The sequence below is a fragment of the Dendronephthya gigantea genome, unplaced genomic scaffold, assembly GCF_004324835.1.
Source record: "Dendronephthya gigantea isolate DGI-Jeju-01 unplaced genomic scaffold, DenGig_1.0 000035F, whole genome shotgun sequence".
NCBI lineage: Eukaryota > Metazoa > Cnidaria > Anthozoa > Malacalcyonacea > Nephtheidae > Dendronephthya > Dendronephthya gigantea.
The window spans coordinates 581,474-608,503 of NW_021163045.1; the positions used below are offsets into that span (position 1 = coordinate 581,474).

Genomic DNA, 27,030 nt, shown 5'->3' on the forward strand with positions numbered 1-27,030 from the left:
ATTTAAAATATCTAAGATGCGCTTGAAGAATATTAAAGCATGAAAAAAACATGAATTAGAATTTAGAATAAACCATATATACAGTCACCATTTGCCACATGCCGTCTAAAAAAGTTGATTATTATCAAGATGTCTTCATTATATTTTTGGACAGATATCATTGTTGTTATTCTTCAAAGTTTCCTTCAAAACAAATAGCAAAGGTTGTGCTTAAATACTTGCATGAACATATATATTAGTTCATTTGATTGATTTATTTTATTTATCATGTTTTGCCAGATATACACACAAACTTACAGTACAATAATAAGCACAAATACAATTACATGGCAGGGTATACGCTACAGCTAATTACAGCGGCCCTTGGTAATAATACGACACAGAAGACAAAACGAAAACGCATTTACAGGACTAATTGTTGCACGAAGTCGATCGAGATAGGTTACGAGTCACGTTACAAGACAAACATATAGACTTCCACGTTCTACCGGAATAAAGAAGAACCGCTTGTTTCGGATGCAGTAAATATTCCCCAATTCTTTAACTAGTAAAGTATTCTTCAGCTGTTATATCTGAGAACTTATTTTTATACTGCATGGTTTTGGGTCAAAACGAAGGAACTATATATATTAATTCTTAAAATATTTACAGTATCTTAATACGACGTACAGTTATCCCTATAATATGCATAAATGGATTTATCACGGTATATTAACTTCCCTCTTATCATGTATTATAAATAGCAAGAGAATTTGTAAATATTTGCGAAGACGCGCTTTGTCCATGAATCTTATAGCTACCTACAGCGTTTCCAATATTATCGTCTAATTTTTAGCCAGCTTAGCCAAACTAGCAACTGTCATGAGTTCATTACTTGAATTCGCTGTTTGACTTTGTAATTCGCTATACGACTAGACATGTTGGTGCCTGACTTAAAAAAACCACACCACTTTTTTTGTCATATGAATAAACACTGATTTTTTTTTAGTAATCAACTAAGGATTTATATTTCCTAGACATTAAACTGACTGGTTGTATAGTATACAAGTATACAAACTTTGCCTTGATTTTTAAACAGTAATTTCTTTGGTCTTTCCATGCAGGTACGATTCAGCTAAAGAACTATAAATTGATTTGTAATTTTTAGTCACGGGTGGGTTTTGTGTTGAGAACTAGCGATATGCGGAAGTGTCCGTTATTTATAACCTATATACAGCACTTACTCTCTAAACCAACCTAAATACTAAATAGAAAGCTATATGTATGTAAATGGGAGAAATATAAGGGCAATGCCAATGATCTTTTTTGATAGCGTATTTGATTTTAAACTAAGGCTTGCAAATATATGAAAACGAGAATATTTTGTATTAATTTAGGCAGCAAATGCACATTGTAACAATAGTTTTAGATGATTATAGCCTATTTTGACGGAAGTACGTGACTTGTGATATAATAACATTGCATTCCTAAGTGACATTTCAATAATGGTACGTTAAAAATAGCAATCATGCGGAGTTTTTTAAATCTCAATAGGACAGCCAAGTATCTATAGTCGATGTCATATCTTATTAAGCTGCATGTGCTTGGAGTTAGATCATGATACCACCTCACCAGATATCGCCTCGCGTGAATGAATTCACCTAGAATCTAGTGGAAAACAAGCTTAAACGATATGACAATCGCGTAAAAACGCTTCAAATCACCAGATATTTCAAGCCTGCCTTCCTATTTTTACTTTCCACAACAGCTCTCACGTCTCAGAAATTTTCAGGAAGGGACATGCATGATGGAAATATAGCATTCAACGCTGTCGCATAGGGAAGACATTGTCGTTTAGTAGACGTTTGCTTCGCCTAACATATTTCTTTGTTTTAAAATAGTAGCACCGCGTCATAGCTAGCACGTCTATGCTTGCGTAATCGTAAACTCCCAACCTGTTTTAAGTGAAACAGCTAGCGGAAACGCGAAAATCCGTTGTTTTAGGTCGTTTTACTTGTTCCTGTGATGATCTTAAATGCCGCCTAATTTACGCCCGCGCGGCGCAATGATTCAGTTTAATATTTTATTACGAAGACAAGGCGAGAGCATGCAATTAATTTAGTTGTATCACTATAGGGAAACTCTAGTCCAAACCCCCTTTTTTTACGCTTCACATCTCAATCAATCTGAATTTGTTCGATAGAATAATATATTCGCTCTGTAAGAAAATTTGTAAGATAACACATTCGCTGTTTTGTTTATCGAGTTTAATATTCCATCGCGAGAGCGATTGAATTATTCTCACGTCTTGTTCAAACTCTTTACAACGTCTCATTTCACATTCAATCTTATTTCGTTTCACCAAAGCTAATCTAAGTTTTCGCCCTTCTGTTCATTTAAGTTTTAAAACTTCTATCACGAGACTATAGGATTATATATTAACTAACTTCTGTTTCAAACCTCTCTTATTGTGATGTCACCCCATTTGAACGAAAGCCAAACATCTAGGGCTGTTATAGTTCCTCTTATTAGACGATAGTGCAATCGAGCTACTTATAATTTGATGAAACTCTCGGAGACTTTCTCCTTTCATGAATTAATTGCATTCTCATTAAACCGCGAGACCAAACTATAAAAGGTAATATTTTCACTCTTTAGTACTGGGTTTAATATTCCACATCACGAGAATCTCTTGAGAGCTATTACATAACACATAAATTTTCTCTTTCTTAAAATATCAATATGTCAATAATCTCTTTGTTTTTAACTGAGGCAAAACTAATTAAGATCATATCTGTTGCGAGACTAAAGTGCAATTGAATTGTTGAATGTTTTTATTTCTTCTCTTAGCAAACTAGTATATTTTCTATTAAATTCATATAATATGTTAGTTCTAACTGCAAATTTACGATATCTAAACGGGAATAAGCAGAAATTTGGTTCCAGTACCGCTGACAGATGCGGTTTTTGCATTTTTTATACTTCCATCTTTATTGACCCCTAAATACCAGTCGTTTGAACTTTGTGGACACTTCTCCGACCGAAATCTCGTGTTACCATTCTTCGGTTGGTATATTAAAACTGTTTCCAGGTTCTGTTCATTTGTCTAAAAAAGTGGAAACGATTTAAGATCTTCAGCGTTATTTTAGCTACTATGTTCACAGCAAGAATTTAGCAACAAAACAACTCTTTTAATCTCTTATTATCGTGTATATAATATAACTTCATAATGATTACTTCACAACTTTATTGTGTTCAGTTAAGAACCATCCTAAATGAAATGGATTGGAAGTCCTGTATTTCCGTGAGCAGCTATGTCCGAAAGATGCTAAAGATTTTCCTGAACACACGTGATTCGCTAACGCAACGTGAATTTTTCCTTTTCAGAAGCAAATCAATTCAATTCTGAAAGAGCATTTTGAGAGCTATGGGTACCAGACGAGTAAAAATGTACAATTACTAGAAATATCATCATAACGTTGTCAAAATTGGCGGCTTTTGAAAACTGAAAATTTCATAAAAATCGCGTCGCGTTGCCAGATCGCGTCCAGTTTGTGTCGGCCTTGAACCTTGTAAACGGATAAATTTATTATAATGTGTTTTAGTTCTTCGTTTTCCTATAGTCATTTCCAAATATGAAAAATTCTTTTCATGCATGTGTTGAAGAAAAAACTTTTGCATACAATCATTTTCAAAAGTAGTTGGGACACCTACTATTTTTAGCTAAAATCTACTATATAGGATGATTTCCAAACATCCCCCCCCCCTCCCCCCAATCAATGTTGGTTTTCAAATCCAAACACGTTTCGGAACAAAATGTCCGTCTATTTGGGACACAACATTGAAAAGGGGGCGCGGGGGATTTGGGTTTGTCTTATAAATCGGTAATTTGGCTACCTGTCCCAACTCTTTTGAAAATGATTGTAGTTCAGTGTCCAATCCATTTCATTTAAGGTGGCTCTAAGTTGAAAACAATGAAGTTGTGACGTAATTATTAAAGGTCTATTTCAACCATACCGTCGAGTAGACGATACCAGTCTTGCATGAGATGGCTATGAACTTGTGATGTTTCTCATTTTTCAACCTCACTCTGTACTTTCCTTTGTGTATACCATAGAGCATCATTTTGAATTTGGCTGTTGCAAATTACGATAAGATGAGATTAAAAATTACTCTTTTGGTAAAATGAATCATGCGTATATGATGGAGAAACAATATCGTCAGGGGCTGGTCGCCGAGGATATGACTCAATTCTGCATGATTGGTTGATTTTTGTACTCAGCTTTACATAGTTGTAGACTTGTTATTGCAATACATGTAATTGCATAGTTTTTCTGTCAATTGGGGCACCGTTAATGGTTTGAGCTCTCACTGTAATTGTTCGTTTGTTTTCATGAACACTTTGTGACCGGAACTAGCCAAACCCCTTTTTGGTCTGGATCCCGGGTAATTACCCTGCCCCCCCCCCTCACCCTCTAGAATATCTTTCACATAAACAATCTACATACTTTCTGCATTTCCTAATGTCGCATAGACTTGGCCATTGGTTTTTATAGCCAAGCTTCCACGAGGGTTGTAGATTTTATACGTTCTGACGTTGGTTGGAAAATCGTCGATTTCCGACCTGTACTGCCAGGGTTTCAGACCGATTTTAGACCTGTACTGCCAGGGTTTATACTCGGAGTTTATGTCGCTTGTGTCGCTATGGAAATCTGACGTGTACTCTGACGCGTCCAATGTTACGTCATCGTTCGGACGTTTTTCATTCAAAAACAACGGCTTCCTTATGGGTCTTCTTTGAACTTCGTCTTGAGATAAGCTTGCTGGAATTAGTGGTAGCAGTGATGCCAATATGAATAAACACTGAAAAACATTAATTTATTTCATTCCCGTCATAAATTTTATTTACCCGACAGTCCTTTGAATATATAAATGTTTATTTTGAAATCCACCATTTTTGGATTATAATGGGCCTTCCCTATAATAACAGTTTCGACGAACGTCCATTTTGTATAGAGCTCAGTGGTGCGCATGTCGCTTGTTGCCAATTCTCGCACGAGAAATATTTAATTTAGAGATCAGTGCGCTATATTCGAACAGCCTGTTAACAGCTTACATTGTTGGGAAAGACTAGCGCCGCCCAAAAACTTAACTGCTATTAAAATATAATGAATCTTTACCTTTTACAACGAAGACACATTCAATTAAGCAGCATTGTTAGTTTTATCAACATGCTATTTTGAAATTCGAAACACCAAAATGGTTTTGAGAATGCTGACTTAGTAAATATAGAATTACAGTCTTAATATAGAATTATAGTCTGCATAATTTCACATTAATTACACAATTTTAGATATGCATATTCGAATCAGTCGCATTCACGTTCAGTAAAATTGTGTAATGTAAAATTATACGGAATTCTTTCGGATTAACTTTAACTTTTCGGATTAACTTTAATCCTATATTTACTGATTTCATAACTAATCCAAATATCCCTTTTTATGCCGATTGTGTAAAAGCAATTTAACGACTTCTTTGTTTGAAACAGTGAAGTTTGCAGGCGAATATCTACGACATGTAATAAATAAGCTCCCGGCACGCATTTCCTAATAAGTTACGAACCATATTAATCATGGCGAATATATTTATTGTTTTCAGTCAACCGTGTTTGTTACAGTATGTGATAAAAAGTTTCTATTATGTTCCGTTTCAATTGAAATAGTAAATATATAATCGCAAGACAAATTGGGTTAAACCAAGCTATTATTTTGACAATGCTTTCAGTTAAGTTTTCGAAAAGAGCGTAAAAATATTACTGGACTCACCTTAAATTTGTACATGTTTCAAACAATTGCCTAAAACTTCATTCGATCTCTCGTCTCGCGTCTGACAAAAACAAGACAAAAGTCAGCAGCTGATATGAGATCGTATCCATGCATGCAGCAATCGATTAGAGAGTTTTATTTGCGTTTCGACAAGTGCATTCGTTATTGATTATCGCAAAAACATATGTTTTAAAATTGACTCTCAACGTTCGGCGTTTTTATTGGCTGCCTACGGGCGGCGTAGAAACGTTGCTATCCAGCTTGGATTAACGAGAAGCCACGATTGGCGCTTTTCAGAATTTTAGAGCCGGTTGTACAAAACGCCGTCAAGCACATTATGGATTGTCACATCATTGCTACCTGTCACTGACAAACTACATAACTAGTTAAAAATCGCCTACTTTTTTACGCGAGAATTTGTGTGCGAGAGATTTGCATCACGCATTTCAAAGTAGGAAGCCTTTTTGAGAAATATGTCTTACTGAAAAAGTCAATCGAGATGAGATCTCTTTCAAGTAGCAAAATACTTCCGTTCTAACATGGCTTGGAACAAGCTAGTTTTAATATGACCTTGGATAGTTCAGTCTACTGTTTTGAAGCCTCATGCATAATCTACAAAATTAACGGTTCAATTTCACGATAAATATATTGCTTTGGTGAACTTACCAAACATGAAAAATGGCTGTTCCTACGAGTTTTGAAGATACGCCTTACTTTAAACACTCCAAACGTACGATAACGTACGATATACTGATATAGTCACTGCACGTTACTGAGCGGTTCAGGTAGATCTATAGCTACAGATTGCGTCTGACAGCGACTTATAAAATCCTAGAAGCCGAAAACTAATATAGTTCGTGGCGTAGGCTGTAAAGCACTCAGCTCATCAGAGTTCAGCATGCACAAATTTGGCCCGTTTTACGATTTGCCCCGTTTAACTAGTGGGCGTAATGATATCAGTCAAATAACTTGAAAACGATTTGATTTTGGCCCAAAGTCAAGCAAAATTAATATACCTCCTTTATATTATATGTACGCATGTATTTTTACTAAACCTTAACATGCATATACTTTGGAAATGTGTGAATCGAGTATCTGTCCATGGAAGTAGCAAGTTCATTACCTCTATATACATTGATGGCAAAACAAGATTGGTAAATATATTCAGTAGCCTTTTCAACTCACGAAACCGTTATTAAATAATTTTCTTATATAGCCGTTTATCGGGAATTTTGAGCCAATTTGAGCGGTTGAGCCAAAGCGAAACTGATTTGCTAAAATTCATAGTCCATGTTGTAACTGTTGTAAAGTCCACACTTAAAGTGTCTAGCCTGCTGCGGTTTTGATTGTCATTTCTACTATCTACCTTTCCTATAGTCAACAATTTTAACTAAACTATCGAGCAAATTTACGATTTACTGACAAAGTTTTCTCGCAGCCAGCCTGATCGTTAAGTTTGAGAAGGATCATTATGTTTAATCGATTTTAGCTTACCACACACGTCGTCGGGAATGAGATCTAGATGGAGAAAGAAAGATTCATTTTCTGATGAAATAATTTCTCCAAGTCGTTGGCCCATAGCCCATGTCTTCAAACAATTTCAATCGCGAGTGTTTAATGACAGGTCCTGAGAACAGCGAATATCTCGAACGATCTATAGACGTACAGATGCAATATTCCAAATCTTGCATTATCGTTTATCTGAATGAATATGCTTTAGATCCGAAATCAACGTTCAAAATTGCAAATATATCGTTACAGCTGAAAATCACTCGTGCATATGATAAAATCTTGTGACAAGACTTTCCCAGACTAATAATTTTCATCTTGTGGTTGCATATGAGTAATTCTACTGAAGATTTTAGCCAACAGCACTATAAATATAGTATCAGGCATCAGCGTTTTGTATTAAAAGCCGGCAACAAACATGCATGAATGTGAATATCTTTAAGATGGGGCGAATGTAGAGGCGTGTAGATAATAGATAGTCTGAACTAATAAAACAGCTACAACGCACGTCCAACGTCCAACCTCTTCCTAATTTTCCTTTCATTAATTGATGTTATCTTGTTAAACTCTAATTATCTTTTACTGCCGCTCATTAACCAGCCATTAGTATGACAAACAGACACCCTGGGACAATAGGCGTCTAAGTGATGAACATCTTGACTCCTATAATACTGCAATCTGTCATGATTGCCTAAGTGGGACGCTTTGAAGTGCAAACGCCTTAATTTCTATTTTCGAGTATATATGGCAATGATATTATGCCTGTGTGAAAAACGAAGAAATTCTAGCTATTCCCGAGTCATTTTTGTAGAATTTAAAGTATGAGCTAAAGGGTTTGCAATGCAAACACTGTCAAGAATTTGCAATGGTTTGCAATGCAAACACTGCCATTGTATAGACTAAGGATTGAGTGTTAGAAAGTGCCGCCTTTATAAGAATTGAAGTGTTAGTGCTTTCTCGTTGGAATTATATGCAAAAAAAAGACTATTAACCACTACATGTTTAACCCATAATTATCAATATAAATTAACAGAACAGAATTTTTAGTGAAAAAATTCGCGCAAGTTTTGACCAGATTTGAATAGGGATTATTAGATTTATTGCACGAGATTTTACAGGTGCGCTCAAAAGTTATTGGACACACAGTTTTTTGATTATTATTTTGTCTGGTGGATTTGGTCGGATAATAACAACTTATTTTAACACAGAATTTGAAATAAAATATTTTAGTATTCAAAAGAGCACTCGTGCGTGCCAGCGAGCGCGATAGATTTAAAACAGCTCCCCAGCACAGACGAGACCTAATAGCAGACGGCACACGAGTGTCTGTATCAACAATAAAGAGACGTTTGAAAGAAGGTAATATGAATGGACGAGTACCAAGAAAGAAACCATTGATAAGTTAAGTCAATGTGCTGGCCCGTCTAAAATATGCGTTAGCGAAGAGACATTGGACAGCTGATCAGTGGTTAAAAGTGATGTGGTCTGACGAAAGTACATTTAATCTTTTTCCCAATTGTGGTAAAGTGTATGTGCGGCGGCGACCTGGCAAAAAGTTCCAACGCAAATGTCTTAAACCCACTGTCAAACACGGAGGTGGAGGTATCATGGTTTGGGGCTGTGTTAGCGGGGCTGGTATGGGCAAAATAAAAAGGTTGGAAGGAAAAGTAGATGCTGAAGACTATTATCGCATACTACGTCACGAAATGGCGCCCACTATGAAACTCCAAGGTGGCCGGCAGTCTTTCGTTTTTATGCAAGACAATGCCTCCATGCATACAGCTAAGAAGAATCTAATGTTCCTTGAGCGAAATAAACTGCCACCCAATCCATTGGAGAATATTTGGTGGGCAATAGAACCTCTTCCTTCTAATGCAAATGATTTGTTCGAGAAAATTCAGCAAATTTGGAATAACTATCCCAACGATAAAACTGATTAGATACATAGAATCAATGCCCAGTCGTATAGAGGCAGTTATTCAGGCCAAAGGATGTCATACCAAGTACTGATTTGGCGTGAAAAAGGTTGTTGTGTGATGTGTGATGTGCTACTGATAATTGTGCAATTTGCATAAATGACAAGGCTGTATAGTATGTAGCTCGTAAATGTTGTATTAAAGCATAAACTTTTGAATACTAAAATATTTTATTTAAAATTCTGTGCTAAAATAAGTTGTTATTATCCGACCAAATCCTCGCCAGACAAAAAAAAATCAAAAAACTGTGTGTCCAATAACTTTTGAGCGCACCTGTATAAGATATGCTATCTCTTTTTAGGAACTAAACGTAGCTTATTTTAGGCCAAGGTATAACATTGACTACACATACACATGTATGTGACTCAATGTTCATCATTTATATATATTTATATATGGATAGAATTTCCATCTGCTTTTTGTAATAGAGTTAATACCAAAGATGATTGGAATCGCAAACTTTCGCTGGAAATTGCTGGGAAATTAGAAATTGTCTTGAATAATTCGAACTGTTTATCGACACAAGGGCAAGTTGAAGCAACAATTCAAACTTCCGGTTAGAATCACAGTTATTATTAGGGACAGAAATTTAGTTGCTGATACGAGTGAGGGCCAATATTCGCCAAGATTTGTATAGTTTCATATTACGCCAAAAATTACTCTACCAGGTCTGCATGGGTCTGCTGGCAACAATTTTCTCTTGCAATATGCGCATGTCCTGTATCAATCGATAGCGCTTGCTCTTTTAAATTAGCATATCTTCAATCCAACTAGAAAGCGTAGAGATTTTTTTCACCGTTAGCTTATCGCGATTCGATATGCAGGGGTTTTACGAAATCATTAAGAAGAAACGTGACTTCTATCTAGCTACAAGCTTTAAACATCTTGTTTGTACATATAAATCATTAAACACGAGATAAACGATTAACCCACGCATAATTTTTACAATACCATCCCCCGCAGTCGGGTAGATGTAAAGAGCATGGCTAATGCCGATTTTGAATAAGTATATACGTGTAAAAACGTCAGCATTCGGAAACAATCGCCACATCAGTGAATCAGCATGGCCAGAGATACGGCGTCAGCACACGTTTACATACGTCAGAATGACAATTGGGTATACGGCTGTGAATTTATTACAGACAAGTATTCACCATTGAACTCTGTGTAAACTGGAGCTATAAATGGATCGGCTATTTCAAGCCAAATTAAGACTAGTGCCAGTCTATTTCTAATGTTTTTGTCGGCGCCGTCGACATTCGTGCCAACAAAAACAGTAAAATGGCGGTCAAATAACTAATCATTGCTCCATTCAAAATATAGTTTCACTGACGTTTACACTTTACACGATCCGTGATTTTACTAGGGAAGAGCCCAGATGAGAATGGATGAAGAGGAGTATTAGTATGCATATCTAGAACTTGTATCATCGACACCATATTGCATGCTTCAACCTCAATTGTAGAAAAATAAATTCAATTCCTGCAACTCAGCCGAAACAACTGAATATAGTTGAAAGTAATAGAATGACGACCATGTGAATTGATTACTTGCCATCTCAGCTTCGCAAAGTCATTAACCTTAACCTTCAATGAGCAGTAATCTTTCCAAGTGTATCTATATTCTGTCATACTCTGTGGTAAAAAGTCCTTAGCATGGCCGACACCAAGAAAGGGATATTGTCTGCGGTTCTCATCCAGATTTTTGAATTTCCCCACAATACACATTTATTTACAACTTCTAACGATTTCTTCTATTCCCTATTTTCATCGAAAACTTTAATGAGTAGATTTAGACTTGAACAATATAATTGTAATTCTAATATACATTCGTCGAAAGTGTACTGTATTGCATGGAATATAGTGAATTGTGAATTTAGTGAAGAGTTGAATAATATTCGCGCAACTTCAATATATCCATTGAGTCTAAGAACTTTCTTCATATTTTTCACCAATATATTTATTTATACAATGCACCGTCAAATTTTTCCATATATAGTTATAGAATTATCTCGTAAAGTAATGCGTTTTCCGTGCATGTTTGGGTTAGAATTATCTGATTGCGGTTCTGTTATTCTTTTCGTAAAAACCGATGTATATAGATTTGCCATCGGAATAGATCACACAATTTGTCGACCCAAAAACTCCTGCCACCAACCTCCAGTTATATATTATAAACTACTTTTCGAAGAGAAAGCAATTATTTATTTGTATAGATTAATATATACGGTATCATTTGGTTACCAACCAGCTATAATAAGGTTTATATATCCATAATATATATCTTTATAATAATCAATTCGCCATATGCGCCGTCAATAACTCGATCATTTCAAAATCATCTGTTATATCAACCGGGGTTTTTCCATCGTAGCTCAGGATTTCGGGATCAGCTCCGTGTTTCAACAGAAATCTTGTAATTTTTAAATTGTTAGAGTTCACACTGTAGTGTAGAGGCGTCCAGCCCGTGCAATCGTGAAGATTGACGTCTGCTCCGAGGTTGACCAACACACGAACACATTTCATGTTTCCATCGCGAACGAACTCGTGCAAAGCGGTTCCCCCGTGACTTGTCGTGAATGTGGTATTAACTATCCCGGTATCAACACTTGGCCGTTTCAAGAACTCCACAATTTCAGAACTGTCGCCATCTTTCACAACTTCTTTGAAGACCAGCGAATGTGGAAACTTAACTTTCCGTTCCGTATTCGACATCATATACGACTTCGTAAATTCCTATCCAGCTTTCAATGTCTATATCATCAACACAGTTCTTTTCCAAGTTAGTCTCGAGTAGCTATTTCAACTCGTAGCTACTGCATGAGTAATCTAAGCACAGAAAAGATAAAGTTTATGGCGTCCTTCTGCTTGCATTAATTGTTTAAACAGGCCAGCTAATTTATCGTAGTTTCCAAACTCGTCTAAAAACAAATTACTTATTGTCTCAACTAATCGTATATGTCAAATAGGATTACGTCAAACGAGGTCTAGCCAATCAACAGCCGGTGATTTTATTAAATATATCAGGTTTAAGATCCTCCTGTTTGGTTAATTTAACTTTACGATAACGTGCGTGCTCTGCCATACATATTGTGTACTCTTAATCTCATTTTCTACACGAAATTAAGAAATTAGTATGGTTATATTTATGCCTTATATTTATTGTATCACTCTATTTCAAGACTGCCGTTTTAAACAGTCATAAAACATTGGAAATTGTTGCGTTGTTTCAAGTGATGATATTTCTCTGATAAGAAACGTTAAATGGCTTTCATCTAGCTACGTGGACTGATTCTCTAACCGCCCACTGCCAATATATATTATATTGCTAGGATTAAATGAACAATCGTCAAATATCAATTTTTTGACCACGCATATATCTACGTCTTATATACCACCCAAACCTACGCCATCACGACGAAAATTTCACGGCATAAATTGGGTAGTGTATATTGGGCATGTATGTATGTATATATATCATTTGTTTAATCATTTGTCACAACACAATACAATTATTACGCATGTATACATGTACAATAACAGAGGACATAAGTGTGACAGAGGAAAGGAACAGGACTTGCGTCCCAATTGACACCTGACACCAACATTATAACTAGACTTGCCCACCAACCTATCGCAAAGAAAACATGAATCATGACGAAAGTACTGCAGTAATTAGAAAACATAGAAATTATAAATTAGCCATTTGTATATATATATATATATATATATATATATATATATATATATATATATTAATTAATGCTTGACTGTTTGATAGCACTGAAGTTTGATAGCAATTAAGAAATTAGTATGGTTATATTTATGCCTTATATTTATTGTATCACTCTTTTTCAAGACTGCGTTTTAAACAGTCACAAAACATTGGAAATTGTTGCGTTGTTTCAAGTGATGACGTTTCTCTGATAAAACGTAAAATGGCTTTCATCTACAGACATGCTTTTTCTGTATCGACATTCAACCTTAAGAATGATATCGAAAACCATGTGGGTAGGCAACACGTGGTACATGTAATAATATATAGTTTCGAATTTTTTATCAAACAGCGATGACCAACAAAATTGTATAGAATTAACAGTGGCGTAGCCAGCCTGACGATTTTGTCCCGCTATGTAAATTTCGAGTTATTATAATTATTCATTTTTTTAGAAATTTATTGTTTTCACAGTCAATCAACACCAATATATTAGTATAGCGGGACAAATCGTCAGGCTGGCTACGCTACTGAGGATTAACACTAGATATACTCCCAGTTCGTGATGTCTGAAAATATTGCCAAATTGGGTTTACCATGGTGGCTCGCTTAAACCGTCAAAAATCACTCCTAGTATATTGATAGCTACTTATCCACTTTCCTATGGCATTCACATCAATCGCATGATTATAAATTATTGAATGACAGGTCTAGCAAAGGGGCCTGCAAAAAATCTCTATATATAGTAAGACCATTTGATAATTGGCTATATTTGCAGAAAATTACATTATTTGATTGAGTAAATAAAAAGCTAATGAAAAAAGATCGCGACCGAATATTTACAAGGTCAACGACTATTCATTTTACATGCATGAGTTGGACTCTATAAGAATGTTCTCAGATTTATTGAGAACAGTTAAAAGATATCTTATTATGTTGAACAACTTCTCGAAAAAATTAAGAGACTGCTACATTTTCTTACCATCCATGAATTTCCTTTGATATTGACCACCGTTCTTCAGACAGATCGCGACTCCGTCGTCACCGGAAACCTTCCGATACAACGTGCGGTTTCCTTCTTTTGCTTTCGAGCAAGCAGTTAGATGACGAGTAAATGCATGGTGTTCATGAGCTTGCCCAATCTTTTTAATTAGAAAAAATGAAATGATTAATATGTCGTCTTTACCTGAGCACATCATTACTCCGGCGTCAGCGACGGAGTTGAAAATTCGCCCTGGTTTTGTTTTGTTGGTTTTTTTTTGTTTGTTTTTTTTTTATTTTTCGTCGTCGCAAGTCTGAATGGCGCGAAACATTGTTGTATTTAAAATGTGTATGTAACCGTATTTATCTACGTCCCAGTCTTATCTGCTAAGAGTTGTGGTGCACAGCTTTGGCTAATTTTCCGATGCGCGCGATTCGATTTCGCTCGCATGATACGGCAATTCCTCCAAGCGCAACAAATAAACCGTTCTTTTCATTTTTTTCGACTAAGTTTAGATTGAATTAGGGTAAGAATATATTTAACACATGTAGATTTTGGTCCTATTTTAATAATATCGCTGCTATTTCGCCGTTTAACAAGATGATGTGGTCGTGTATGGGCGCGTTGAACGTCGTAGTTTGCACAGGATTGAACATTTAATATAACTATATAAGCGCGAATTCCAAAGGCAAAGTGTAAGACAAAGCGAATATATCATGCGGTTTATTTACATTTTTGAACATATGAACTTCTATACTTTTTAAAGTACAATGTCCTTTTGAATTTCGCGATCGAACATTTAGGTTCGCAAGGCATCTAAATGCGAATATGAACTGTATTGTTTATGTTCAGAAGCTCTATATTGAAGACTGGCACGTGCGCCGGAGTTAATGCCAGAACAGGCGTCTTGTTTTCTATAAGTTTACATCAACGTGATCTTTTGATTATGAGTTTGCAAGATTTCATGATGAACACTTGCGTTGGCTCATCCAGTAAGTATCTACCTAATATGAACGAGTTTTGTGATTGGCTTTTTTAACAATAGAGACAAGTTTTATGATTCGTTCTTTTAGAAATCAATTTCTATTGTTTATTGTGTTTTATTGCGTGTTATCATCAACCAATAGCAAAGCTTGTTCATATAGGTACGTACCGACCCGGCTCATCATAATTATTAAATCTCAAAGTCTGGGTTGCTTTGTTCCTGGTTATCTTATTAATTGCTCGAATTGTCAATTTTGTTTAAATTTGGTCTCTATTTCGTTTAACATCAACAGCAGAAAGTGAGTTTTAGTAGAAAATCTCTGTCTGTTACCTGTATAAGAATAACAATAGAGACTATAGAGCAATACCGTATTATCATATATACCTCACGCGCAGATACCACAACTAACATACGCACACATTTTGATCCAAAAAAACATGCCATAATTGCCATTTTAATCCTTTAGAGATGTTACATATGCGAAGGTCTGCATGTGACTGATGAAATGAATTTGGCAGTAATTCGCCACTATATATATCATTCAATCAATGAAGTCGAAAATAAAACTTTGAACTTTCTTTTTCAGCGATTTGCATACAACAGTGTAAAACGCCCATTGATTGAAATTTATACATCCGAATATACCTGGAGCCGGTTGTATCAAGCCCGTTTAGCTTAAACGGTGGTTAAGTTCAAAATAGAAAGCCAGTCTATCGTTTTATTCAACAAGCAAACTAATGTTTTTAACCTTAATACAAAGATACAGGTTACAACTACATATTCAGTGCATAATATTCAAGTTGACTCATTTAAGAGAGATGTAAGAGTGTTATTTAATTTTGACTTATCCACCGTTTAAGCTAAACGGGCTTGATACAACCGGCCCCTGGCAAATATCTTACCCCTTGCATTTTAGGTGGCTTCAAAAGTAAAAATAGTAGGCATATTTATTATAATGGTAATAGAACGAATAGCAGTGCAATATTGGCAAAATCATGGGAGTGGTTACAAAATCAATCAAAGGCTTAGCGGGAGGTTGATATCAGTATGATAATGGCATTAATTCGTTTTATTACTAGGGAATTTTGTTAATTTTACGTTGTGATCACTACGCTAAGCCTAAGAGCTTGAATATCCAATATTTTTTTCATTCAAAACTTGAAATTATAAGTTCTTGCATTTTATTGTTTCGTCAATTTATTCCTTTAACTACATTTTCTGTGGTATTAAATCGTTAAATTTCGTAAAAATCAATTTGTTTATCTTATTGTGTTTTTAATATACATCAATTGCGTCCATATTTTTTCCCTAGAACTAGAAGATTACTTGAAATCATATCCGGGATTACCGAAGTTAATAAACTACGAATTTCAACCCAGACTCATCATGCCGTTTCAGTTTCTTGCAACTTTTCTTGCAACCGTTTAACTCATCTTGCAACCGTTTCATGCAGTTTCACTTTTTTTGTTACTGAGACGAATATAGGTATTAAGGTTAAAATGCACTACGACTACCGGTACTTGCTGGGAGGAAATTATAGTTGACATTGTGTTAGTCGTGTTCTTTTCTCGTTTTATATTGATAATAGAATCAAATATAGTCGAAAAAGGAAAGGTAACATGCATCACCAGTTTACCGATGCATACAGGCAGCCAGTTTATATGGCCAATATAACCAGGGAGCAGCGTGGCAGCGTCTTCAAACAACTTTTCATTAAATGTGATACAACAACTGCCTATAAAATAGACAAAACACTTCTCGACATTTCGACCTGTAGAGGGGCTTCGTCAGGCGGGTTAGTATGGATATAAATAGGCCACAAAGCCACCTGAACTTTCACAAGTGCTAAAAATAGTAAAACTGGCATATTTACTTTCGCACCCCTCCCTTAGAGATGAACTAAGCGCTAATTAAAAATCTCCAATAGTTTGGGAGAATTTGCGCTGTCACATGACCAGCCTGAACCAGGGTTTTCGCCGCAGCGTTGGCCGCGGAGCGTAGGTAGAAGAGCCTGGCTTGCGAGGTTGTTTTACACCATACTGTAGTACGTGGTAATAAAAAATGTGTTGATGCGTGTTTAAAGAATAAGGGTAATGAAAACGACATCGACAGTGAGGGAAACTCCGCCCTGCAATGTCGCCATCGCTTAGAAACTTATTAAAGCTCTCACAATTTAGATATGCATACTTTTTGTTGTGGGGGATCGAGGATGCTTTGAATAAGCTGAGACAAAGAACATTTGAAAAGAATATATTAAATATTCCTTCCTCCCATTGATAGAGTCGTGCTTTTCTAAGGAAACTTTCTGAAAAGTGAGAACGCTGAATTGAAGGTAGATAATAATTTGTGGCTCATTGCAGTAGTAACTTATTCTGCCTTTCGAGCGGATCGGCCACCGCGGTGATTAAGTCGTGATTTGCGTGGGTTTGTGCTATCAGATGTTAATGCCTTTGCAAAACAAACACTATATTTTCACCGTCACGAACGGATGATTGCGGGCGGAATTGGCATGCGCAATCTTAAAAATTGCCGCTAAAAAAAACTACTAGAATTTAAATACTGAAGAATCGCAATCAAATACTATTTTTTATTTTGTCTCCCGTTGTCGGCCAAAGCATTATATCAATGCAATGTAGCTAACATTCCTGCATATATTCGTTCGTTTTCCTAAATTACAGCTACTGGATCAGAAATCGTACAGTCTAAATAATCTACTCTAACTGTAACTGATGTTGAAATCTATTATTTCTACAGGGTGTTTCAAAACAAAGGAGACCTTTAGAAATCAAGCTATTTTATTAAAATTATACCATGCATACTGTTATCGCTTTTGTGCGATAACAGTATGCATGGCTTTTCGTTATTTTTCCTTTTGCTATTAAAGTTACTTCAAATTCCCAGGAGCAGACAATCTTGTGTACAAACGTGAATTCATTTTCTAAAGGCCTCCTTTTTCTAATGTATGCATGCACGCCATCAATATTTCACGCACTACGGTTCAGCATATGTGCAAATGCAATTGAAAAGGCATTCAAATTTTAACAATAGCTTGATTTCTAAAGGTTTCCTTTTTTTTGATACACCCTGTAGACAAATGTTAATGAAATATGTCACGATCAAGCTACAATTATAAACAATAGTTGGACTATCATGTGACTTCTTTCTCCATCATAATTGGCCAATATTCCTTAATTACTGAGATGTTTTGCTAATATGCTTTTTTGTGATCGTCATTGCAATAAATCTCAGAATATAGTTGAGATGGCGTTGCGCGATATTCTGCCTGTTCTAGTGCCAGTTCTGCTTATTCTTCCTACAGTGGTATACACAGAAGATGATGAGGTGTGTAAACTGGTGGCCACAAATAGTTCATTGAATGTCAGAAAATGTTTGCTCTACAGGTACATTCGGATCGCAAATCGTAAGGTCGACTTGGGTGTCCACAATGAGCGAATACCACTTGAAGAACCGCGGAGAGATGTGCTAATATATTGTGATAAGTACAGTAGTATCTATAGTTGGAAATTCGCAAAGAAAGATGGTAATCAAGTCCGCGTTACCTTCGTGTCAGGCTACCTTCATATACAAATATACATGTGTTCTAATCTCGACGGTCCTCCAAAGGCTGGAATTCGCTGCGCAGTTGAAGCCTTTTCCTCCGCTTGCCCTGGTCATAAATCTCATAACCATACATGTGTCTATGAAGTCAAAACTCATCGTTTCTCCGGCAGCACCGTGCGTACTTCCGTAGAAGTGTCGACAGAGATTGGCACGATGGTGCGGAAATTAGTGGGGTTATCGGGCGGCGTGTCTTATACAAAAGAACGCATTAAGGTGAAGACGTATACTGTGAGAAGTCGCTCCTACATCGTAATCCCAGCTGGCTACAGATTCTGTTCTTTCAGCGAGGTAGTTTCAGTTGTGGCTTATCTGGCACCAACAGGATTTTCGTGGAGGTGTAAGCTTCCCTCGTTTTACCAAACAAACCTGGACGTGAGAACACGCTGTTCAAATCTGACGAGATGTAAAGATGCATCGTTGTGTGATGTACATGTGAAAGCTGGCGACTCTGCGGATAGCGGGGCAAAATCAACTGTCGCTTCGCCATTCGATATCCTTTTCTTCATGTCAATATTCACCATGTTTTGGGATAATTTTCTCGATAATTAATAACTATATGTCTGTATTTTGAACAATCAAGAATAGAATTCGAAATACATCGATCGTCTTTAATTGACATTGAACTGGCGTCCTAAACGAGTTATTAAAGTAGAGAAAACCTCTTTACTGCACTTGCACGAACTGATCACATGTTCATGATTAACTTTACAGTCATTAATTACTTATTGCACGAAACACTTTATAAAATACAATTCTTAGAATTAAATTTGAAACGATGTCAGGTACTTTAAACAATTAAACTTATGTAACTTTTCTTTGCGGTGATTTGTCGTACATTTCATACTATAAAACGCCCTGACGAGGAATTTTTTCCATACGATTTGCATATATATATGAGAAAGACATTTGTTTATACATTTGTTTGTCTTGTATTCCTGCTGAGAAACGTTCTCGTCAAGTAACGCCTTTGATGTATTTAGCACGTCCGCAGGTTTTTGTTTGCTCGAATCAAGAGTTCCTTGAAAAGGCGGCGCATTTGACCGATCCAAATCGATTCCATATAATGAAACAGGATGCTGAGATAGGTTAGATTTATTTGGTTGTAAAGGAGATTCCTACAGAGCAAGAAATATCATTTCTATAGCTACGTAGATTCTCTAACCACCCACTGCCAATATATATTATATTGCTAGGATTAAATGAACAATCGTTAAATATCGATTTTTTGACCACGCATATCTACGTCATATACCACACAAACCTGCGCCACGGCATAGATTAAACCAACCATATGATGTGGCCAATTTCAAATTTGCTATAACGAACCCTCCAAGGCATGCAAGGTTATTGTCATATAATATAGTTGCATGAAATTGTTATGAGGGTTACCCAGTGAAGCGACTAGAGGGACGACCCACGTGAATTACGTTGATTTTGTTACTATAAGTATACATCTTTCGTGTAAATTTTATATATCTTATTGTAATAGGACAGCTATATCGTATATACATATTAGAATCAGTTGAAATCAATACTGTATGAATGGTACTGTATTTAAATAGATTTTATAAGTACACAAAGACATCCTCCAGTTGATATATATATTCGCCAATCTATCAGCTTTTAGCCATGTTGTGCAAATTTGTCTTGACATTTAATTTGGTTAATTTTGCATAAGCCAAACGGAAGTAAAGTTTGTCCTCAGTTGATCGTCTCCTATTGAGGGCTTGATTTTAGTCAACAATCATGTATACATCTCTTATCTAAAGATATATATATACGCGATTATATAATTACTGTATATATATATAGCTTATATTAATATAGTGTAAAATTCAAGTCTGTCAGCTGTGACTGAGTATATTAGCTATCTTTATATTGCCGTTCTGTTAGTAAACAAATTGTTATATGCTATACCTATGGCTATATATAAATATTTATATAACGACTCACAAATACATCGCTTGCAATCAGGATAGCATGTTGCCTCGAGTCGAGTTTTCAATGTCGAGCCAGAGTGAAGTTGCGATTTGACATTGGCATGGAAAAAATTCACTTGTATTTCTGTAGTTCGACGTGTCTATCTTTGCCAACGCAAATCAGCCGTAAAATCGAAACTATAGGTATAACGAAAGTGATATTTTAAAGCACAAACACTCGAGCTTTACAAACTTCTTGTTTTCACTGTGTGAATATCACAGCTAGTGTGCGAATTTACGGGTCGACATGCATGGAACCTTGACCGTCGAGGCAGATTCTGGTAGAAGAATCCGGCAGATTCTGCCACTGCAGACCTTAATGCCACGAATAAATACTACTTTATTAAAGTTCAAGACACAAGTAGGATTTCCGAGTAGGATTTGTAAGCATTCTGCTAACAATTTGTTAGTCTTGACTAAAACACTTGACTGTCTTTCGTTTTTAAATTGCTATACTTTTTATACAGTCATAATGAAAACGACAGCTTATCGACATTGTACACACTCCCTCTTCCTTAGAGAGGTATAGTCCTTAAATATAGTTGTATATATGTTGGGCATGCATTCTTGACCCACAGAGCACATGCGGTCAACATCATAAAGAGAAAATAATTAAAAAAGTCTTTCACTTTTGAACTTTTTGACGTCAATGGGTGGCACAAAACGCCTAGAAGACTTCCTACGCGGAAAGCAAGTTTCTCTCTATATTCGTCCGTTTTAGATACACTATATAAATTACTGGTCCTGTTGAACGGTTTAGACGTCTGTTCACAAGATCTAATGTCGTTTAATCCAATTCATGCACTTTTGACGTATGGAATATTTTATCACCTTTTAGCTATATATGACGAGCACTTTTAACCGTTTTGTATTTGAACTCATATCTTGAAGATAAAAATTGTGTCTCTTTGACAACGATGTCTTGCACACAGCCAGTTTGCCTAAATTTCAGGCATATAATAATAAAAAAGCGTATAATAATGACAAAATTTGTGGGTCATTTCAAATGGCTGAAAGCCAAATTAAGTCTCTATAGCTTTGTAAATTGAAAAGTGGTACTTCAGTTCAAAATAGCTAAACATGGGCTAAAATTTTGTAATTTGAATTCGAGTAGTTTTAAAGTATATTGACGTTACTATGTTTTAAGTTACAATGATATCATGGTTTATCAAAAGTTAAAACAACTTGACTGTATGTTCATGATATAAGTGAAATATATAACATTACAGTTATATCACAGGTTTATTTAACACATCCTTAAAAGTTTAGAAAAAGTTAAGGAAGAGTTAGTCTCAACTTACAATGCTTCTAATTACAATCATATCAGTGATATCCTTTCAATTAAAATGTACACAATTTGGTTATAAAGTTCAAGATTTTTTTTCAATTTTTTTTTCCAGAATAATGTAAGTTTCAATTTAATATCGATATCTTTTCTAGAAATCCTTTCCGGACCAAGAGAACGTTCAAATGAATATGTTTTCCTAGAAAAAATCACACACCCTAAAACAGCCAATCAAATTACATCGAACGGCTATTTATGATTATTGAACATAAAGCGCAGATATTCAATTTCAACTATAATTTGATCGTAAAATGTGCTTTTCAGACTTCTCTACCTCGCTGTCTAAATGTTAAACAATCTTATATTATGGTGTTCGACATGCTTGAGCTGAAGTTATCTTAAAAAATTATTTACTTATAAATTCGGCAGACGTGTTAAAATGCGTTGTTCGTACATATATGGGATTTAATAGCCGGATTCAATTTCATGGGATTTAATTTATCGATCTTAAATGTTTGTATATCTGATATCTGAGTATCTTCCGGGGTTCAAATGTCCTCAACACTTTTGCATCCAAACGAATATTTGTCTTTAAATAAAAGCGACATTCCTGAAAGGACGCAAGCTATTTAAATGTATAAGGCATGCAACTGATGTAATTACGGTTGCGTGTTGTGATCGTATTATAAACCAAGATCTACATGAATGCTAGCTGGAAAGCTAAAGAATTTAATAGTCGAAAGGAATGTTTTTACACACTGAAACGTAATCGAAAGTCAAATTGAAATTAAAAGGGAAAATGAAAGTTTTATGCTGTTAAATCAACATCCGCCTTCTCAAGGTATGCTATTTGTATATATAGCCTTACGCAGGTCGATTACTGTGACATTTCGTACCTCATATCCTTTGGTTTATTCTATGATTTTAGAAATGGCGAGAAATTCTAGTTCTCAGAAATTGCCAGAAATGAATGGAGAAAATGTTAGGCCAATATCAGTGGCAAATACTGGACACGGTAGCAATTGCAAAGAGGAGGTCTTAAAAGATATTCCGAATTCTGGGTCAGCACAGACAATGAATCCGTCAAAGAAAGAGTCAAGTACTCATGGCGAGGGCAGTGCTCCAAGCCCAAATGAGACAGATGGAATGAACGGCTGTGACAGTGAACCTTCAAACGATACTAGAACAAATAAGACGGTGGTAGGTGAAGAAAACAATGCCGACGAAGAAGAAGCAGAGCCAAAGGATGAGATTGATGGCAATGTTGTCACGAGATTTTTCCGTGAATTTATCGTGAGTATTTATCTTGAATTTCAGATTTCTAATGCATCTCAATGCTCAAGCCTAAAACAGTTAGCAAGCCAAATGTTGCGATTTTGTTCCCAGAAGCATTTTCCTCTTCTTTGGTTGGATTAGATCCTCAAAGTAAAAACATAAAAATATTTATTTGAGTTCTTCGTCACACCATGTTTACCACAGTTTTCAAGATTGCATGTTATTAACCTAATGTAATTTCTAATCTCTCATCTCTTTCCGCATGTCTGAGAGCCAAAAGAAAGCTCGTAATGCACATTGGTTCATATTCGCAGAGCGGGAGGCGTATAATGAGATTCCCCCGAAAACAAGACTAGTCAGATTTTATTGTGGCAAGAAATGTTGTTTTTAAAGTTTGTCAATTCATTCTTAACTAGTCTCGTTTTAGTGTAACTTGCAACAAGTTTGGTGAAAAACTGAAAATAAGCATAAGATTTTAACAGGAGAAGATTCGACTAGACTTGTTTCAATCTCGTTCTCAGGTTCTACCGTGTGTGCCAAATGAAAGCAGTACGCGGAAATCCTGGGGCATGGTTGGTCTTGTTCTAGCGTGATTCGATCCAGACCTCCTCCCCTTTTTTGGAATAATAGGTCTATGAATCAAGTGTACTGTGCTGACGTGGGCTGTCTATAGGTTCTAAGAATCTGTTTCTTTTTGAAAACTTTAGGAAGGACATGATGATGAAATTAAAACGTATAAAGTGCAGCTATACAGTTGCAATCAATCACCTGAAATAAAAGGAGGTTTTTTAAGAATGGAAGTTGTTGATAACGATCGACTACAAGTCACTACAACTGGTTTTAGAGAAGATCCGCAAAGTAAATATTTTGTTGAAATATTTTGTATAATCATACTTTGTATAATCATATTTTGGGTGTCGATCGTGCAAGTCGCACAAACAATACGACAAATCTAGTGCTATCCATTCTCTCAGAATCTCATTGCACCAGAATCACAACATCCTTTGGACCAAACCACAATACCCATTCTCAGTGGGAATACAACTGTAACTAATAATCCCAACCACTATGCCACTATACCTTTAAAAGTGCATTCATTTTCCAGTCGATTGTAAATTACAAATTGTATTGTGCACCCCAATTATACTGTTAGTAGAAAGAACTTGAACCAATCACTAATGCGCATGATTTTGTCGAGGCGCTTTATGACGTCATCTCGGATCAGCTGTTTCATTGTATACCCAAGCTAATATTTCCTAACTGCATGCATGCATATAGTCAATTTCTACCATCAGAGTGTAACTTTTTGTCTGTAAACTTCTTTTAGCAATTTGGCTGACTCATTACACACTCAACGAAGACCTTAACCAGTTGGTCATATTTGAAAACGAAAGTTGCAGTAGAAAAACGAGGGCGAAATGTGTTCTTTTTACGCAACACGTTGGAGACTCTGAAGAATACATCCTTACCGGGAAGGTAACGTTTTCAAATACATTACCATTTTTAAGATTCACTATTTGAACCTGCAGTTTAGTCTGTCTTCATCGTATACATCTTTCCATCGTATCACTCACTTACTTAACATTCTAACCAGTGAACTCTATGTAAACTGGAATGATAACTCGCTCGCCATCTTTGAAGCCAATTTGAAGTCGAGTTAAAGTTGTGCCAGTCTATTTGTATTGTTCTTTTTTCACGGTTAACGATAATGGTGACAAAACAATTGAAGGGGACTGCCACTATCTTTCAATTCGGCTTTAAATTGGCTTCAATCATGGCAGCCAGTTTCGTTCCAATCTGAACTAGTTTACTGATTTCAACTTATCGGGCACTACTAAATGGCAGGTGTGCGACAGTCTGCCGAATTTATTCGCAAACAATTCATGCAAAACCGTTGGCTTGCTATATAATTGTCTTCTATATTCCCTTTCATCTGCCTGCTTGTCGAATTAGTTTTTCACCTTTTACCTGCTCGCCAATTAGTTTTTTCGTCATTTACATTTCTCGTCAATGTTTTTTCTCGATTTTCTTAGAAGGTCAACACAATACCGGTGAGACTGCGCGAATTTGACCCGGAAATCGGCTTCGTAAAGAAGCCAAAAGCAGTTGGGAGCGAGCTTCTCGTTCTCAAGTCAATGTTAACCAGCAAGGAAAGGCCGTTGATGGTTGGTTTCGACGGAGCAGGCCAGCCTATTCCACTTAATAAAGTGCAAAAATATTCTGCCGATTTTCAGGCATTTTTCAGGATTCTAGAAGCTCGATAACTTTGACCTTCGACCTACGGCTTCAACCTAGCAACATTGATTTTAAGAAAGTTGGCAACTAAACGTCGTTTGTATCCGAAAGGACGGATATATAGGACCGTGGGTCGTTATTTATTGTGTTTTTAAGAGTGGTGTATTAATTTCACGTATGTACCTTTGAAGGTCATGTCCAGTCAAGATTACTGCGCTGCATCGCATCGATTCTAGTCTAGTCTAGTCATGATACGGACAGTTTGTCATATTTCAAGAAATATATAACAGCTCAAAATGTAATAATATTCTTATAAGTTTGCTTGGTGACATCAATAAGTAAATTAGTTTGTAGGTACACCGCGGAAGTATTAAATACTGCAGTATTAAATACTTACGTGGTGTACCTGCAAACTGATTTACTTAGTTCAAAATGTATTTAAAGAAATATAACAGTTCAAAATGTAAACAAAGCGTTTACATTAGTCATGGCTGGACATTGCCCCTAGACAACTTCTCTTCTATATAATGAGATGCTAATAAAATCCTAGGTCATGCACTAAAGCCAGTTTTCCACTAGCGATATTTTTCGCGCGAAGCGACTTTATTCCTTTGTATTTGAGCAATTTGTTCCAGATGGTTGCAGTTGAGAGCTCTGAAACAAAAGTAAAATGTCGCTTCGCGCGAAAAATATCGCTTGTGGAAAACCGGCTTAACGTAACTGAGGCGAGTTCGATGAATGCATGCATAGGCAAATTTCATTAGAATGCTTATACTATGCACTTGTCTTCAGATATTTGAAAGGCTTTCAGCAATTTCTTGCGATTTCAACGGGGTGTCCATATATAAGATAAGTACTGCTTACTAGAGATTTTTGAAGGTTTCATCCGTGTAGGAATCAGGTGGTAGACAAATATATAGCTATATAAATTAAGTATTGCTTACTAAAAATTTTAAAAGCTTCATGGCCAACCACCAAGCAATTCTTGTTATATTTGCTCTATCTAAATATGGTATTGACGACTTATCTATTGGTCAAGTTCGCGACCACATCAAGTGGTATAATAACAAAGCCTGGAAACTATTCGCGCCCACGAAAGAATCTCGCCTCGCGAGTGAAGCAATTTCCACTGCAGGAAATCAGCGCGGCATCTGTGTGAATTACGAGACCCAGGGGGAGGGGGTAGCTATACTATTCGAAACCGTTGTCTGAAATGAAAGGTTGATTTACAAGACTGAATGATTTACAAACATTGATCAACACTCTCTTCTTTCCAATTTTCTTCAATAAAGTATTAATCTTTTTTACGTACTGTTTAACAAACAAGGGAAAGTGTATATCGGGTATATATATATATATATATATATATATATATATATATATATATATATATATATATATATATATATATAATATATATATATATAATATATATATATATATATATATATATAAAGCCACTAAGGGCACGTGTGCATTTTGGGCGCTATGATTTGTCAACTAGCTAATGATAACATTATTACAAGTGTTTGAAGCTTCTTTATATAAGTTCATCACTCAGCTAGCTGTTTATTTTGTCAGCGGGTCCCGTTACCAAGACATCTAGGTCTGTTGACAGACTTGTGGGACCCGCAAACACATGTTAGCTAGTTCTTTCTTGAACTT

At 35.9% G+C, this 27,030-nt stretch overlaps 2 protein-coding genes across 4 annotated transcripts; one reads left to right on the forward strand and one right to left on the reverse strand.

Moving 5' to 3' along the window:
* Positions 1–2,784: 2,784 nt before the first annotated feature.
* LOC114525777 lies at positions 2,785–7,418 on the reverse strand. Of its 3 annotated transcripts, XM_028547200.1 has the most exons (6): positions 7,299–7,418; positions 5,805–5,865; positions 4,637–4,842; positions 4,488–4,603; positions 3,997–4,115; positions 2,785–3,085 (listed from the first exon to the last, which is right to left on the reverse strand). In XM_028547200.1, exons 2-6 carry the CDS (start codon positions 5,817–5,819, stop codon positions 2,894–2,896), a joined length of 648 nt encoding a protein of 215 aa, XP_028403001.1. In that variant the 5' UTR covers positions 5,820–5,865; positions 7,299–7,418; the 3' UTR covers positions 2,785–2,893. The 3 variants fall into 3 exon arrangements, with proteins under 3 accessions (XP_028403001.1, XP_028402999.1, XP_028403000.1); XM_028547198.1 differs by having other exon boundaries at positions 4,488–4,842; XM_028547199.1 differs by lacking the exon at positions 7,299–7,418 and having other exon boundaries at positions 4,488–4,842; positions 5,805–5,911.
* A 15,337-nt stretch (positions 7,419–22,755) lies between these two features.
* On the forward strand, positions 22,756–25,688 carry LOC114525780. The gene is made up of 4 exons (XM_028547203.1): positions 22,756–23,148; positions 23,838–23,988; positions 24,458–24,606; positions 25,164–25,688. Exons 1-4 carry the CDS (start codon positions 22,774–22,776, stop codon positions 25,392–25,394), a joined length of 906 nt encoding a protein of 301 aa, XP_028403004.1. The 5' UTR covers positions 22,756–22,773; the 3' UTR covers positions 25,395–25,688.
* Positions 25,689–27,030: the final 1,342 nt, after the last annotated feature.

Bases quoted from the DNA above. Each gene is read 5' to 3' on its own strand.
- LOC114525777 (XM_028547198.1), bottom strand. The intron at 4,116-4,487 runs GTATGTAGATTG...AATTTGCAACAG, and splicing joins GACATTAGGAAATGCAGAAA to CCAAATTCAAAATGATGCTC. The intron at 3,086-3,996 runs GTATGGTTGAAA...CCACTTTTTTAG, and splicing joins CTGGTATCGTCTACTCGACG to ACAAATGAACAGAACCTGGA.
- LOC114525780 (XM_028547203.1), top strand. From the start codon at position 22,774: ATGATTTTAGAAATGGCGAGAAATTCTAGTTCTCAGAAATTGCCAGAA. The intron at 23,149-23,837 runs GTGAGTATTTAT...TGAAAACTTTAG, and splicing joins GATTTTTCCGTGAATTTATC to GAAGGACATGATGATGAAAT. The intron at 23,989-24,457 runs GTAAATATTTTG...AACTTCTTTTAG, and splicing joins TTTTAGAGAAGATCCGCAAA to CAATTTGGCTGACTCATTAC.